This window comes from Prinia subflava, chromosome 8 (genome assembly GCF_021018805.1).
Source record: "Prinia subflava isolate CZ2003 ecotype Zambia chromosome 8, Cam_Psub_1.2, whole genome shotgun sequence".
NCBI classification, from domain to species: domain Eukaryota; kingdom Metazoa; phylum Chordata; class Aves; order Passeriformes; family Cisticolidae; genus Prinia; species Prinia subflava.
In genome coordinates this window covers 6574676-6592025 of record NC_086254.1, presented here as the reverse complement: position 1 = coordinate 6592025, position 17350 = coordinate 6574676, and the positions used below count along the sequence as shown (strand labels likewise).

Here is a 17350-nt window from a genome sequence, read left to right as displayed (position 1 = left end):
ATCCTGTGAGGTGGCACCGATGCCACACCAGCACAGGAGCAGACCCCAGCCCTGAACAGTGACACGGAGCCATCCCCGGTGCTGTGGGAGGTGCAGCTGTGAGGGGTCAGTGGGCAAAGCCATCCAGGGGGGCTGTGGGAGCCTCGTTCTCCCCGTGTTGACAGCGACAGCTCCTCTTCCCCACCAGCCGCGCCATCGCCTCTGCCCCGTGATTGAATTAGGGGGCTGTAACCCACCCCCCTGCCGGCGCGCCAGGCTCAGATGCTGAACTCGAGAGCCATAATTTAATAAGTCTCAGGCAGACAGTGCTCCCATAGCCGTCGGGATCTCTCGCCTCTTCCCTGCCCGGCCGTGCACTGATTTATGCTCCCAGGTGATGGCTGGGATTTTGCCTGGGATTTGTGGTCTTCTGGGATGAGCTTTTCCCAAGGCTTGTGGGGTGAGCTGGGAGCAGGAGCGGGGCCGTGCAGGCCGGGGTGAGTGTGGTGTTCACACTTCACCAGGTTGACCCTTTATTTGAGGAGGAGGGAGAGGTGGGGGGCAGAGGGACCCCATTCCTTACAGCAGCAGCTGCTCTTGGGCTGCCTGGGCACAACGAGTTAAAAGTTGCAATTAGTAAAGTGCTGACGATGGAAAGGTGGGGTGGAAGCAAGCGGCACTAAATGAATCCTGAAAGGTTATTCCAATAAGCAGCAGCACAGTTTCCAGCTGCGCTCACTTTCCCGGGAGCTGGGGGACCAGGGATGGGATCCAGGGTGAGAGACACCAGGTGGGATGAGGGATGTTGCTGGAGGATGCTCAGGTGCCAGCAATGCCTGCTGGAGTGGAAAATACAGCAGGGGAATTAAAGCAGGAGGGGGACAGGCCACCACGTCAGGCTCATCCAGGGCTGTGGTGGGTAAGTCCTGCCCATTCTGTGCCCCCAGTGGCTTTTCCACGTGGTCCAAACCCTGTCACAGGTGTGGAGCCCCGTGCCCCATGTGCACGGGGAGGGGTTTGGGGAGTGGTGTGAGCCACGCTGCTGTGGCAGGGAATCCTTGAGGTGTGCAGAGTGGTCTGTCAGGCACGGGGGGAGCGGAGCTGGGAGCCGGGGAGGAGGATCCCGGGAAGGGCGTTGCTCTTCCAGCTGAGCAGGCAGGAGCCCGGGCAGGCGCAGGCAGCCAGCGGTGGCCTCTCCCTGCCAGACGTGGCTGTTCCAGCTCTCTCTGCTGGTGCAACACCACCGAGCTATTATTAGACTCCAATTTTCTGTGGGTAGCTCTGAACTCCCTGGTGCCTCCAGCAGCTCGGCAGATGCCAGGGCAGAGCGGGATCTGCTGGCACTGGTGGGGACAAGTGTCCCTGGCGAGTGCAGAGGGGTGTGGGTGGCAGTGAGGGGTGGCAGAACCCCAGAGCACAGGGACATGGAGAGCTGAGCACCACAGCCTGATCTGGAGCTGCAGAGCAAAAAGCAATTAGTTGTCTAATGAGAGGTTTGGCTGATGAGGAGGGCACAGAGCCCCTGGAAACACTCCTTGTGTCAGTGGTAGGTGAGAGAGGTGCTGTCCCCACGGAGACGTGGTCTACAGGGCTCTGCACCTCAAAGCACACCTGGATTTCACAGCATCACTCCAAAATGGAGCCACAGCATCCCCATGACTGCCATCCTTGGCAGGAGGCACGTGGGAGCACGAAAGGGTTGTGGCACACCAGGACAACCCATCCCATGCCAGAGGAGGGCTGGGACTGGGGAGACATGGCATCTCCTTGCTCCCACCCTCTCCCAGCCTGGTTTCCAAGGCAGGAGTGTTTAAATGCCTTTTATGTTGTGACTCAAATGATGAAAGGCCTGAAAATGGGACTAACAAAGACGAGTTGTACTTCAGAATAAAAAACCCATGAAAGCAGCAGATGCTGTCATAGGAATAAATTGTATCAACAGCGATCAGATGGGAAGCGAAAAGTCAGAATGGAGTTGCTCTGTCTTTCACGCTTCCAGTGAAAATTTCTGGGTCCATGAATTTAGCCAGAATCAGGTAGGATGAAAGACTTTGTCTGACAAGGCATTTCAAAGGATCTGGGAGCCTCCAGAGATGTGGCCACTTGGACAGGGAGATGGGGCCCCTCAGTTTTAATGAGCATTTCAGTTGCCTGCCTTTATCCTCCTGCCAAGATCTTATTTTTGTTTTCTTTTCTTTCCTCTTAAAACTGCCGATTTCCGCTCTTCACAATTTGTTTTAACTTTGCAAAACGTGCATTTGAGCAACACAACATGAGGAGGAGGAGGAGGGTAGAACATCCCCATCACTCCATCCAGCCCAACCTGTTGCTTCTCACTGTAAACCCCTCCTTGCTGTGGCCAGCCCGGATGTTTTGGCTGCTGCCCGTCGGCACCACCAACCTTCAGCATCTTCCCCACCCTGCAATGATTTCATCAAATCAAAGGGGAGATTGCATCTCCCCTTTCCACAGTGACAGGATCCTATATGGGCTGTAATTAATAGAAATTAGACTGTCAAGACCTTGCAGCCCCCATCCCTTAATTACTTGGCCTCGCCGTGTTGGAGGTGCAGGGATCGGCAGCGGGCTCGAGAGCTGCCGGTGATGGGAACACATCCCGTTATCAAGCTATTTTTATTAAGCTTTTAATGCAGGCACTTGCGTGGTGCTGGAGGATGTGCAGCATCTCCACAAAGTCCACTCCCGGAGGGATGTTCAGGGGGATATTTTGGGATGGAATACCGGCACTGGAGCTAGACAAGGCAGGATGTTAGCAGAGTGCTGTGTCCTGAGCGTGTTCGCTGCTTGCGCATTAATTCCCAGCACCCAGCTGCTCCAAACATTGAGATTTCAGCATTGCTGCTCAGCCCTCAGGTCCCCCACATCCCCACACACCCCAAGAGCTGTGTGGGAGACTGACAATGCCCAACTTCCAACTGGGCACATGGCATTTCCTACCGGCTCATTAAGCCTCCAAATGGCCCCGGATGCCGGGCAGAGGAGCGGCACACAGCTCAGCTATTCACACTGCTCTGCTTTTATCACTGCCTTTTTCATGAGCTGGTAAAAAGTTCAGTGCAAAGCACAGGAGAGGTCTCTGAAAGGCAGCCGTGCTCATGACCCAGCAGTGTGCTGGCTCACGTCTCCAGTGGGGACGGGGTTCTGCTGGAATCTGCGCTGCTCACTCACTGGTGACCCGCAGGGATGTTCACTCGGAGGGCTCGTGGCGTCGCCCTGAGAGGAGAGCAAGGGCACATGCTGCCCTTTTTGGGTGTGGGAGAGAGACCTGAGGCTGTGGGCTGGGCTCCAAATGACGCCAACACTTCTTTTTTGGTTGGGGGGAAGAAAATGTGACAGAGCCGGCAGCTTTGATGCCTGCCCGTCCGTCTCCTTCCCCCCTGCTGCAGGCAGAATGATGTGCTGCTGCATGAGGAGGAAGGTACACGACAGGCTCCAATTTGCCCTCTTCTCCACCAAACACAAGGACATCCAGTAAATCTCAAATGCAGAAAGGCTGAAAAGGGATGATGAAAGGGAGCCCAAGCGTCACAGTACAGAATTCTCTTGTAGATCTCGGTGGCACAGGACACTGCTGGGGTCGGGACTTCAGCAGGATTGCAAGTTTATAGGACTAATACCCTCCCTATTAGCCATGCTTGCATGAAGCCCTCTGACTCCCCATGTCGGGTCGCTGTCCGCTCCCAGCTCCAGCCAGGTAAAGATCCACCCAGAGCATCCCCTCTTTCCACAGCCTCCAGTTTCTCCATCTCCAGTGGATGTGAGCTGGATGGGGCAGCCAAGCGTGCACTGAGAGCCCGGGCAGCTGTCACTTTGCTCTTCCATCTCATATTTGCTCTGTTTTGGCTGTATTTCTGATCCTAAAGAAACCCTCCGCAGCTCCTGGCCAGCTGCTGGCAGGGAAGCGGGCTGGTGAATCTGCTTTCTCAACACATGAGCTTGTTCAGCGTTTGATACCGATCTGGCTGGTGCTCAGCTGGGGTGGGTTTTGTCATTTCATCTGCAATTGTTTTGCTGTAAAGCACCTCGAAGGGTTCACTCCCCGGCTGTTTTACAAAGGACATCGTTCTTATTACTGCTGTGAATGAACTGCTTTGCATTTCTGTGAATGGGAAGGGAAACTTGTCACCTCAGGACAAAAAGGGAGTGGAAGTATCTGATGATCCCCTGAGACGCCTCAGACAATCCACTAAGCTCAAGTCATCCTCCTGTACGTCTCTTTCCTCGGGGGCAATTGGAATTATTAGTCCCTTCTCAAGGACCTCGAGGTCTCCCTGTCCTTTGCCAAATTCTATCCCGGCTTCACTGCAGGCTGCTGGCAAGTCCTGCCAGAGCCCTGTCCTGTGCTGGGGACCAGCAGAGGATGCCTGGTGCCTGCTGGGGGTCAGGACAACAGTGCCTGAAACCCCTATCCATGCCTGGAATCCTGCTCAGGGTGTTCCCTGGTCCATGCCATTCCCTCCTGGAGAAGCAGGAGCATCCCGGTGTCCACTGACACCTCCAGCCACAGAGAGATGTGCCTTTCCCTGCAGCATTCCTGCACTCCAAAAAAGGTCCCAGTGGCTTTTGAGATGCACAGTAGGGTGAGACACAGGGGCAAAATAAACCCTGCAGCAGCAGGGAGAGGAGACTGAGGAAAAGAAGATGGTGTCTCCCCTGATGTTCCAGGGCATATGGGAATGGTTGCACCAAGGGAGCTTTAGACTGGACATTAGGAAGCATTTTTTCACTGTGAGGGTGGTCAGACCCTGGAACAAGTTTCCTGGAGAGGTGGCTGATGCCCCAAGCCTGTCAGTGTTCCAGAGGCATTTGGACAGTGCCTTTAATAACAAGCTTTAGCTTTTGCGCAGATGGAGCAGATGATCAATGTAGGCTCCTTCCAAGAGAAATATCCTATCCCATCGCATCCCATCCCATCGCATCCCATCCCATCGCATCCCATCGCATCCCATCCCATCCCGTCCCATCGCATCCCATCCCATCGCATCCCATCGCATCCCATCCCATCCCATCCCATCCCATCCCATCCCATCCCATCCCATCCCATCCCATCCCATCCCATCCCATCCCATCCCATCCCATCCCATCCCATCCCATCCCATCCCATCCCATCCCATCCCATCCCATCCCATCCCATCCCATCCCATCCCATCCCATCCCATCCCATCCCAATGATCTGTCTCCAACTGCTGCAAGCAGCAGCCCAGCCTCTGGTTTAAAGTCTTCTCCCAAAGCTGCACTGAGTTACTGGGGCTGTTCCCTGTGCCTGAGCTGCAGGACCAGCAGCATCCCACTGCAGTTTTCCACCAAGGGCATCCCTGCCATGGAAGGTGTGCTCAGAACTGGGGTTAAGCAGAGCAGATTATACTGGGAAAACACACTCTACACTCCCTCTGCTTCTGCGTGTGCCAGTCCTGAAAGAAGCATTTAAATTAAACAAGTTTCCATAGCCGAGTTTCAATCCCACAGCCACTTCCACCATTGACCTCCTTTTCCCCCCTTTTTCTCCAGCTTGAGAGCAGGAGGAGGAGATGCAGACAGAGAGGAGTGCTAATTAAACAGGGAGTTCCACATTAGGGTACAAATCCTCTGGACTAGCACAAACCCTGCCAATTTCTGTACGTATTTATTATTTTTTCAGTACAATTGTAATTTCCAGTGGTGCCTCCAGCACCAGGAGAGAGTTCAGGGGCTGCTCTTGGAGAGGATTAGCACGCTGGAAGCATTATTGCTTTCCTTCGCTGTGAATTCAGGAGTGATTCCCTGACGGCTGCACTCTATATAGAAGTGAATCGGTGCTAATTTGTTTTTGAGGATCACACATCCACCAACATGTGAAAGACAATCCTGCTTCTCGATGTATATTTTGAGCCAGTGCTACAGCAAACAACGGAAAATAAGCAAGCAAAGGAAGCCAGACCTCCTTCCCTCACCCGGAAAGCCTGAGCTGGAAAAGAGCGGACTTCCATTATTTTTTGTGTGAGTTTGGTTCTGCATCTTTCCAGAAGTATTTTGGGTTTTGGCCCTGCTGCCCATGGCAGTAGAGAGCAGGGGCTTGGGCAGCTCTCCCATGGAAAGCCTCAGGGACGCTGTGTCGGACGGGATGTCGGAGAGACTGAGCATAAAAGGCTCCTTCTTTTTTTCCTGTTAAATCATCCTCGAGTTTAACTGCAAGAGAGGAATAAATGAACTAATTGAATCTGTAACTATGGAGGGACTGGGCACCTGGCAGGGGAGCAGCAGCCCCGCCACCCATCGCTCCTCTCTCTTTATTTGTGTGATTCAGAGGGACGTGGTCCGTGGGGAGATATCAGAGCCGGCTGAAATGGAAGACAAAGCTATTGTTTCAAACAGAGTTATTGATTTTTACATTATTACACTATGAAATTTATGGTCTGGTTTCAAACTGCAATAGGAGTTAATGACCACCATCCAGAAACTTCCAGGTGACCTTGGCCTTGACTTTGGTGGAGGAAGGTGAGCAGCTCCAGTTACCAGGTCAGCAAATGTAAATTGAAGTTGTGATGTCCTAAAGGACTTGATTTTGGGGTGCTGCTGGCCCCAGGTCTCCACCCTGAGCTTGAGCTCACAGCACGCTCCAAGCTGGTTGACAGCCATGATGGAGTGGGGAAATTGGACCTTCTCAGCTCCAAACAAAAGTTGTTCCTGCTGTTGAGGCTCATTTTGCCCCCAGCCAGAAGCCCCATGATGTCCCCAGAGCTGTGAGCATGGTTCTCCATCCTCAGCTGACCTCCCAGCATGGCTTGGCTGCCCAAGGGTTTGCTCCTTTCAGTCACAGCTGGAGAAATGCAAACCAAGGGGCTCTGGGATGGATAAGGAGCACCCAGGGAGAGGAGGCAGCACAGCCCAGAGCAGGAGAAACCCTGTGAGAGGGGAGAGCAGAGGGCAGTGCCCAGAGCAGGCAGCTGCCTGCAGAGGCCACGGCCCGTTCCTGATTCCAGCTCCCCCATCTCAGTCACAGGAGGAGCATTTGCATTCAGAGTGGCCAAGAGGACATTTGTACCAGTTAACACATGAGCTACTGGTGACACAGAAGGGTTTGCAAAGGCCCTCCCCAGTCTACAGCCTTTTCCTGGCTTTTCTTTAAAAGCTACGTCCTCATTCATCTTTTGGCACCAGTCTCTTCCCTGAGCTTTCCTTAGCACTATTCCTTCCAAATTTCCTTGTATGCTTCTTCCTGTGGGAACAGTGTTTCCACTTGCCAGCCAAGGAAGGCAATTTCCAGCTGCTGGAGAAGGATTTTTTTTCCTTGTAGTGCCATCTCCCTGGAACATCCCTGATGCTGCACCCCGAGCTAAAGTCGTGTGAAGCCAGTAGCCTCCAAGCTCATCTTCTGCCTCGGAGGTCATAATTGCCATTAAATCACAGCTTGCCTAACCAAATTATGCAAAACCGAAATTATCTCCAATGATTTTTATGTTGCTGAAATGTTCCAGAACTGCCGGGGTGATGACTGGGGGATTGGGAGCAGCTGTCACTCCATCAGAAACCATAACTCCAAACAGCTGGGATCTGTCAGTTATTTATGACACCGGTCGCAAAAAAAAAATAATAAAATGATGAAGGTGGATGGGTGGCTGCCACTCTCTGGCTGAAAGGCAGCTCGTGCAGAAAGCAAAGCCTCGTGCTGTGTCCCAGTGCTGGGAGCTGCAGCTGATGTTTTTGGGAGCAATCCCAGCGAGGATGCTCCTGCTGCAGGACCACAGGGCAGCACCTAAGGGGCTTTGCACAGAGGCTGAAGGGAAGCTGCTGCTCACTGGGGAATTAAGGCTTTGTGACAGTCAGCATGGATGTGTTTATTTTATCCTCTGTGCTGCAAAAAAAAAAAAAAGAAAAAAAAGAAAAATATTAAAAAGAAAGAGAGGAGAATAAGAGGAAATAAACCCTGCAGCTGCTAAGCCCAGGTCTGACACTGCTTTGTCGTCCCAGATCCTGAGTTTGGCTCTTGGCTCGTGCCCAGTTGCTTTTGCTACTCTGTCCTTGCTTTTCACCGTCCTTCACTTGGCTGATGAAATTGTGAGCATTTGAGGCTGCTTTTTCTCCCTAAACATCAGTTTCTCTCTATGTGAACATCCAATTCTGAGGTCGTTCCCAAGTTTCAAAGTGTACTTTCCCCTCGGGGGTTGTAGTCATGTCTTTGTGCACCAGCTTGTTAGGGGTGGATTTTGAAAAATCCTTTGATAGATCCAGGGTGGCAACAGGGCAGGAAAATCTCTGTCTAGAGCTCAGTGAGGTGCTGGTGTTAGAGCAGGTGTGAGTTTGGCCTCAAAAGAGGGTGAGTGATGAGGAAGCTTCTCCTTTTTTGATAATCCCTCCTGTGAGCAGATGCTTTGTCCCCACTTGTAGCGCACTCTGGTTAAGTATTATTATTTATATTATGTAGCAGCTATACATAGTGTTTTATGGCAGTAAAAATACATAAATCAGCAACCAGAAGACGAGGGCTTTGCTCTAAAGAGCTTATAAATCTAACAGCTTGAGCAGCCCGGTAATGGACACAGTAAGCAGGCAGTCAAGTTGCATGTAGACATGAGCTAAGATGGGTCTCCCAAAGCAGATGGTGGGTTTAGGAGAGATTTGGAAGAGAAGCAACCTGCTCCATCCTCGAGAGCGGATTCTCCTGCTGGAGAATTAGGCAGGCTCTGACCCATATAAGCTTGTCCGGGTGGAGAGGTGAAAACATCCATCTGAGAGAAGGAGCTTGCCAAGAGGGAACGGGCAGGGGCTGCTGGGGTCTGTGGCAGGGCTGCCTTTTGGGGTTGTCCTGCAGGTGCATCCCCCTCCCAGGGGCAAACCTATCCTTGTCCTAGGTGATGTCTTGGCCTCGAGTCTGAGCCTCCTAATGAAAGTAAGTGGCATCATGTTCTAAAGAAACTGAGTCCCTGCCTGGCTCAGAGGTACAGTAAAGTGTTATAAACCTTAAAAAGCAAGAAAACTGCCAGGGCAGGTACAGCTGGCTCTCTGGAGCAAGTGGCACTGCAGAGTCAAGAGTCCCTGCCGTGGTGGCAGAGAAGTGCTCCAACCCTTCAAACCATCCCTCTTTGATCTTGGGTATCAAACCAGCGTTTTTTGTTGTTTTTTTTTTCAAATTTCTTCCTGTGCTGGCACCGGCCTGGGAGGAACCTGGTCTGGGCTGGAGAGAGATGTGCAGTGTCTGGCCGACCACGCTGGCTCCGGGCGTCTGCATTCTTCTGGCTGCTCTCAGCTCCTGCACAAATTGAGGCTTCACGCTAAATGCATTACACTGTATAACAATTAATCCCGTGCTACATATAGAAAGTCCTTACTCATCAATAATGCATGCGGGAGGAGTGATTTTCACTCTCAGTAATAAGGCTAAGACAATGGAAACAAGCAGGTAATGGAGAACATTTATAACGATGTTAATCTAATAATGAGTCTAATGCTGTTAAAAGTAAGACTGCAAACTGGACGCATCCAAAGATAAATTATTTCAAGCATTCATTAACTGATGCCTAATTAATGCCCAATTAGAGGGATGTTACATGGGAAATGGTTTGGACAGTCAGACGAATTCATTCCAATCACTGAAACCTCAGTCAGAAGCAGGAGGCAGCAGAAGGACTCGGCGAGCAGAGGCTGGGGTGACACAGCATGTCAGTGGGAGAAAGGCAGGAGATAAACACCCCTTTGCTGGTTTTATCCATGTCAGCAGGGATTTTGGTTTTACTCACTTCACCAGCAGGTTTCTGGAGGATTTTTCTGTGCTGCTTTTGAAGCTCTCTCTCCCCGGTGAGCTCCGATACTCGGGCTGGTGACCCTCTGTGTGCCTCACAACCTTTACAAGATGAAGTTGAAAGGGCTGAGTCAGGAATAACAAGTTAGACAGGGTCAAACTCTCAGGAGAGCTGGGCTGGGGCCTCTCGGGAGGCTCCCAAGGTGTTTTCCAGTCTGGGGAGCCCAGTGAGACCCAAGTGCTCCTGGCTATCCCGCCCCAGTGGGATTTGGCTGCAGGATATCCCAGTGCTGGTGTTACCAGCCTCAGGAGCTTCATGGCTCCATGACCTCTTTGCTTTTTGGGATCTCATTCCCAGATCTAAACTGGGGCCATTCCCAGAGCATGTCAGGAAGAGCTTCTCACAGCCCCAAGCAGTCAGCAGGTTTTACAGGCTTGGAGGGAAGGCTCCTTGATGAGACCACAGGCCTTGTGCACATCCACTGGGGAGTCCAGACCTTCACAGAATCACAGATTGTTTTGAGTTGGAAGGGACCTCAAAGAAGATCTAGTTCCATCCCCCTGCCATGGGCAGGGATACCTCCCAATAGACCAGGGTGCTCCAAGCCCCGTCCAGCCTGGCCTTGGACACTTCCAGGGATGGGGCAGCCACAGTTTTTCTGGGCAGCCTGTGCTAGGGCCTCACCACCCTCACAAGGAAGAATTCCTTTATTATACCTAATGTAAACCAACTCCCTATCCAAGTCCTGCTCCCCTGTTCACCCTTTTTTCCCTAAGTGTCCATCCTTCTGTTTCCCCATTCTCCTTACTCCCAAGTTGCAACAGGGGGAAAGACATCCCTGTCTTTTCTTCTCACCATCCTATTCTCAGGAAGCTGAGAACCAGTGACAACCCCAGCCTATCCTCACCATCCCTGGCTGCAGGAATCCCATCTCTCTCTCCATAGGAGCTCCAGCCATTAACTCACAGCCGCCTGTTAATTAAAGAGATGGACTCGGTTCCCTCTGACCTTTACCTCCGGAGTTATCCCTGCAGGCAGCGAGCTGTTAAACACTGCGTTCCCTTTCGGCGGGAGCCTCTGCTTGGCCGTGCTCCAGGGAGGCCTGGGCTGCCTTGGTCCATCACCACGCGTTGCTAACAGCCTCCTGTCATCACCATCCCTATACGTGAAATCCTGGATGCTCCCAGATCCCTGCCCGGCTCCACCTCCTGTCAGTAATCCCGTTAGCCTGGCAACTGTCGTGTCACGGAGGAGCGCATAAAACTGTTGTTTGGAAGCAATATGTAATCTTCCAACCTGCTGCGTGGAGCTGGGAGATGGTTTATTGATTCAGGCCCTTGTGATTTGGTATTTGCAATAACAGGCTCTGCATGTGGGAGATCGTCACAGCACTTGTGCCTGGCAGGGTTTTACTAATAAAACATCAGACCTGCGGAAGGCGCCGTGCTCCGGTGTCACCCAGGTATGACGGGGGACACGGAGCCGTCCCACCTTGGCGGAGTGAATCCTGGAGTTGAAAAACCCAGCAGAACACACCTGCAAACTTCTCTCTGTCTCTCCCATCGTGGGGTAATCACCACATCCTCAGGACACCGCCGCTCCCCGGGCTGTGAGTGGCAGCCAGGGCTCCCGTTCTGGCAGGGAGCTCTGGGTGGTGAGCACGACGCTGCCACCAGCGCAGCCCCTCGCAGAGGCACGACAGCCAAGCCGAGGCGCTGCGGCGGTGACTTGGAGAGCGTTCCTTTTCCTACACAGCCGTAGGAGTTGTCGCGAATTCAGCGTTCCCGACTCACCAGCCCTTTTTGGCAGTGGCGCAGGGATGAGACATCCCTCCTGGTGGCCCAGGCTTCGTTTCTGAAGGGCAGCGCCTGGAAGTCGTCCCCCTCATTCCCATTCCCAGGCAAGGCTTGATCCCATGCTTTGGGCAGCGATGCTATTTTTATTTTTTTTTTCCTATTAACCCCGCAGTCAGCGATGACTGGCTCTTACCGGTGATTTATGGAGAGTCTGAATAAGCCAGTTTATTTAAAATATGTGGCAACTTTGCCTTGAAAGGATGGGTCTAGATGGACGGGTCACCTGATTGTTAACTAAAGGGCAATAGATCTCCATACCAGGGAAAAGGCAACAGCAACCACACAGTTGTATTTCAAACGCAATTAATAAGAAAACAGCCAGGTTTTTGTGCCTCCAACTTGTATTAGGCTGTAGGCACTGAAAAGAGGGACTGTAAAAGCCCAAGGGGTCCCAGCTCTTGGACTAGCTGGTGATAACGACGTGGAGTAATTAGAAATGAACTCCACTTCCACTCTCGTTTTTCAGATTATTACAAGCTGAGTAGGGCTCATGGGCAGGATGGCACCGGCAGCTGTGCGCCGCTCCGCCGCTACTCCTTTTCCCCATGAAGTCCAGAGGCAGAATTCATTAGACATGAGCAAATTTTGCATGTAAGAGGAAAAAGCCAAATCTAGGAGGAAAATCTGAATGAGAAATGACAAGTCTGGTGCAATGAGTCTGAAAAGCCACTCGGCGCAGAAGGAATAGCCTGAAAGCAAGCCCGGTGCGAGGAGTGGGAGCGAGACGGGAGCGGGGTGGTGAAACCGGAGCTCCGGGAGCCGAGCAGAGGGAGGGGAAGATTCTGCCTCGCTCTCTGCCTCTCTGCTGCGAGAAAGCCCCAGTCACAGGCACGTACTGTAGCATTAGAGGATGCAATATGCTTTGCCACAGGACATCCATTTAAAAATATGTCTGAGCATCCCACTTCCAAACGGAGTTTTCGGCTCAGCCTTTTCCACCAACTGCTGACAACATATTTCCCTGTAAATCGCTCGGGTTTCGGGGTGGATGGTGGTGTCTAACAACTGTGGTGAAAGATGGGGATGGGTCTGTGCCTTTGGGGGGGAGCGGGATGCTCTGCACACGTGTAATTTTAGGTGGTTCTCTGGGAATTGTCGAATCTTTGCAGCTTTTCCCCTCCGATACGTGCGGGTGATTTAACAGATGCATTTCAGGAGGAGTGCGGGCACCTGCAAGGGTTTGAATTTCCTCTGTTTGCTCTCACGCCGCGGCGTTCCCTTGCCTGCAGGCAAGGGGCTCTGCTGCCCGCGCTGCCAGCGTGAATTCTCACCGAGAAAGTTTCTCCTGCCTGTTCCTGGCTGGGAACACAAGCAGCCGCCTGTTGCAGGCAGGGAGAGGAGGCAGGGAGTACTCCATACATCACGTTTTATCTGCCGTGGGTGATGAGCCTACTCATCACAGCCGCGTGGGTAATTCATGAGCAGAGAGGAGGGCTGAGCTAATTGGGGGCGTTTTTCACCCGGAATAGTCTCCGCAGCAGCGATGGGTGGGCGGGAGGTGCCCGGTTCCCGCTGACGCCGCTCTCCCCTCTCTCCGCACAGGGGGGTTTGCGGAGCTGCTGCTGGTGCTGCTGGGGCTGAAGGTGCCCGGGGCCCTGGGCTGCCCCACCGACTGCGTGTGCTACCCCTCGCCCATGACCGTCAGCTGCCAGGCTCACAACTTCGTCACCATCCCCGAGGGCATCCCCGAGGACAGCGAGAGGATCTTCCTCCAAAACAACCAGATCACCTTGCTGCTGCGGGGCCACTTCAGCCCTTCCATGGTCACCCTCTGGATCTACTCCAACAACATCACCTTCATCGACCCCAACACCTTCGACGGGTTTGTCAACCTGGAAGAGCTGGACCTGGGGGACAACCGCTACTTAAGGGCTTTAGCTGCAGACACTTTCCAAGGGCTGGTGAAACTCCACGCCTTGTATCTGTACAAGTGCGGGCTGAGCTCCCTCCCCAGCGGGATTTTCGGTGGCCTCCACAACCTGCAATACCTTTACCTGCAAGACAACCACATCGAGTTCCTTCAGGATGATATTTTTGTTGACTTGGTTAACCTCAGCCATCTTTTTCTCCATGGAAACAAGCTCTGGAGCCTCCATCAGAACACGTTCAGGGGACTAATAAACCTGGATCGGCTGCTCATCCATCAAAATCAGCTGCAGTGGATTCATAGGCGGGCTTTTCATGACCTCCGAAGATTGACCACCCTTTTCCTGTTCAACAACAGCCTCTCGGAGCTGCAGGGGGACTGCCTGGCCCACCTGGGAGCCCTGGAGTTTCTCAGGCTGAATGGGAACCCATGGAGCTGCGACTGCAAAGCCCGTTCCCTCTGGGAATGGCTGCACAGGTTCAGAGGCTCCAGCTCCAGCGTCATCTGCGAGTCCCCCGAGCAGATGCACGGCAAGGACCTCAAGGTGCTAAGAGCAGAAGACTTTAGGAACTGTTCAGGGTCCGAGTCGCTCCATCAGATGAAAACACACACCTTCTCTACAGCGGACAGAGGAGCCTCCAAATCCCACCACCCTCACCACTCCTCCAAGGAGAAGGGGAAGGAGCGAGGGGCTGAGAACAGTTTGCACAGCAACCAGCCCGGCTCGCGGCCGGGCTACCGCAAACCCGGCAAGAACTGCACCAGCCACAAAAGCCGGAACCGAACCTCCAAGCCGGTGTCCTTGGGGCCGCGCAAAAACGGGCAGGAGGTCCCAGACTATGTGCCTGATTATCAGCACAAATACAGCTTCGGGGCCATGCCCACGCTGTCCCCCAAGCGCAAGGGTAAGTGCACCCGGCGGACGCCCATCCGCCCGCCCAGCGGGGTGCAGCAGGCCGCCGGCTGCCCGGGGCTCAGGGCGTCGCTCCTGGTTTTTATGGTGGTGTTGGCGGCCGTCATCCGCTGAGCCTCCCCGCCGGCCGCAGCGGAGCTGTACTGCCACCAATCTACAAAGGACCAGAGTTTCTTTTCTTCTTCTTTTTTTGTACGTGGCTCAGCGTTGGCCTGGCGAAGGGGAAGAACGTTGTCTCGGCTTCTGAGGGTTGTCTCCGTGCCCGGCCGGACTGTGCCGAGCGCAGCGGGAGCAGATTAAAAGGCATTATCACACCTTGTCACAAACAGCCTAACCGAGCACCTACAGCAACAACAACAAAAGCCAACCTTACCAAAAGCTGATAACGGGGACGGTAACCAATTCGTCGGTGACGACACCTGGACAAACGGACTGTATCCATGCTCTTGTGAAATCCCGTTCGTTCGAGAGCGCTCCAAACAACCCCTCCAATTACCGAAAGGAACATAATTGCTGTAAATCATCACCGATTAAGCCTACACTGTTTCTCTCTGCAAGTGAGTGCAAGGACACTGATACCGATGTAATAAGGACATTTGGTTCTCCCACGTTTTAGCCCTTTTGGCTCCAAACCCAGAGGCCAAAGTTGGCTGGGAATCTCTTAGAAGACAATCTCAAAACCCTGAATATCTCAGGCATTACAGCAGAACAGGGCTTGCCTGCTGGGCTTGGAGTAGCCAACAACCAAAGGAAAGACTGATTAGAGGTGGAATTAAACAAAAACAAAAACAAAAAACAACCCAAACCCCAACAAACCCAACACATAAAGAAATGAGGTACCCGCAGGAGGTGTGTTTTTTGTAACCATGTTCACACATCTGAGAAAAAAAACCCCCAACAATTGCACAGGCTCCCCCTCTTCCCCTCAATTATCCATATGTATGTCTTACAATGTTTATAAACTATATGGAAACTGTATCTTCGGAACTAAGGATTGTATTATTGAATTTATAGCAGACCAGTATATGATTTTTTTTTTCCTTGAGAAAACAAACCGGCAGCAGTGCCTACAGATGCTGAAAGCCATCGGGCGGGCTCAGTACACGCGGGGGAACCACAACGGACCAATGTTCTCAGCAATTCAGAGCACTAAACTTTGGCAGGGGTTGGGGGGCGGTTGTGTGCGATGCAGCAGAGTCCATACCCAGAGAGCCAAAATTCACCCTTACATCCTAATTTGTAACTGGTGGAGGGCGGGGAGAGAGAGATTAATTAGCCCAAATCAATAGAGCCATAGAGCTCTGTCTCCGGAGAGCACTCCGAGGCCCCGGGGAGGACAGGGGCTGGTTTTGGGGCTGGAGGCAGAGAGGGGCTTCCCAGCCGTGGCCGTGGCGTGAGGACCTTTATAGCTGGACTAAGGTTTTCACTGGGGCAGCAAGGAGCAGCTGCCAGGCTGCAGACAGACCTGACAGAGTCAGGAGAGGTTTTGTTTCTTAAAAGGAACAGATTCTGGAAGAGTCAGAGAAGGGGGAAACTACAGCTTGTAGAGGACCGGCGAGGAGCGCGGTGCCTGAGGTTTCTGGTCCGTGGCAGGAGAGAGAAATCCGTGGTCCAAGAGAGCTGTACAAAGGGGGTTCTGGGGAGGTGGAGGGGAGGGAGCAGGGCATCCTGTTCCCCTCCTCCTGGGTTAAACCGTGTGCTGGAGGGAAGTGTTTGCTGGTCGGGGGCATGGCAGAGCCGGCAGCTCCACCGATGGCAGCCCGTGGGCTCGGGGAGGTGCTGCCCAAAAGTCTGCAGCTGGTGTGAATTCCCTGTCAGCGTGGATATGTGAGACCAAACAGACACTGAAGTTAATGAAACAAGGGAAATAAAAGTGATCTTGGACAAGAAAAGGCTTCTGTTCTTTCCGTAACCATATCTCAGTGGTGGTATTTCGAGCCTGTGGCTCAGGTGTGGGGCTGGAAATCCTGAAGAAAACAGCTGGAGTTTTCCATCAGACACACAGCTAGCTCCAGGAAGGATGGGCCAGCTAGGGAAATCTGCTCTCTCACTGTGGGGAAGGGGAGAGGGTACTTACACAGTGGCAGATCCCTTGGAGGTATCTGGAAATGGAAAGGGAAACTCCCACTGAAAAGAGAAGCAGAAAATTCCCCATTGCACTTGTGTTTACGAGCAGTTGGATGGTGAGAGTGGGAAGCTGGAGGGGCACTGCCTCCAGCAAGCAAGGAAAGCCAGAGGTTTGGATGCTTCTCTTTTAAACACCCTTCTTGGGGAATAGCAAGAGTAATTCTGGGAGGAGAAAGGAAGAGGTTACTTCATCAAGCCCTCTGCCTTCCAGAGCCTGCCCAAACTTTTCTGTCTACAGGGCTCTAAAGCTCCACTAAAGGGATGTCCAATGCAGCCAGAACAAATAATCCGTGATCTGAAATAGCTCCCTCATGTCCTACTCTCTATAACCAATAGCAACTGAATGAGTCTGGCACTGTCCCTCAGAAGTGGAGCATGTTGTTATGTTGGTTATTTCGTTTCATACTCTGGAAATCAAAGCTCTCAGTGGGAGAATGAAGAAGAGAAGCACTTTATTAATTTTTTTTTAAGTCTGCGTGTAACTCCTGTAATATAGGAGTGAAATGTCAGCACAGGAGATGCTAATGTTTTATAAATGATTTGGGTGCAGCAGGCATAGTGGATAGTCTTTGAGATGAATTATATTAGAACAGACTACTCCTGGCTCAAAACCGTAATTGTATTTTTAGTATCTTTTCCTTTAACATGTAGGAAAAATAAAGGCAACTGCATGGTGTATTACAAGCCTTGTCAATCAAGAGCTCTAACTCCTAGTGATAAAGGCAACTGTTTAAAAACCAGGAGGGAGACATGATACGCTGCTAAACAGGAGATGTCTCTTGACACGGCGTTGTGGTTTAACCTGGCAGGCAGCTGAACACCACATGGCCGTGCTGGAATGGGGGAGAGGATTGGGAAAAATACAAGTGAC

General features: G+C 52.4%; 1 protein-coding gene across 1 annotated transcript in view; it reads left to right on the top strand.

Annotated features, from left to right (window-relative positions):
- The window catches only part of RTN4RL1 (reticulon 4 receptor like 1), a 29290-nt gene extending 13914 nt beyond the window's left edge, over nt 1-15376 (top strand). Inside the window, exon 2 of the mRNA XM_063402602.1 lies at nt 13115-15376. Coding sequence (XP_063258672.1) covers nt 13115-14466 — 1352 coding nt within the window. The 3' untranslated portion in view covers nt 14467-15376. The remainder of the gene's footprint in view (nt 1-13114) is intronic.
- The last annotated feature ends 1974 nt before the right edge of the window (nt 15377-17350 follow it).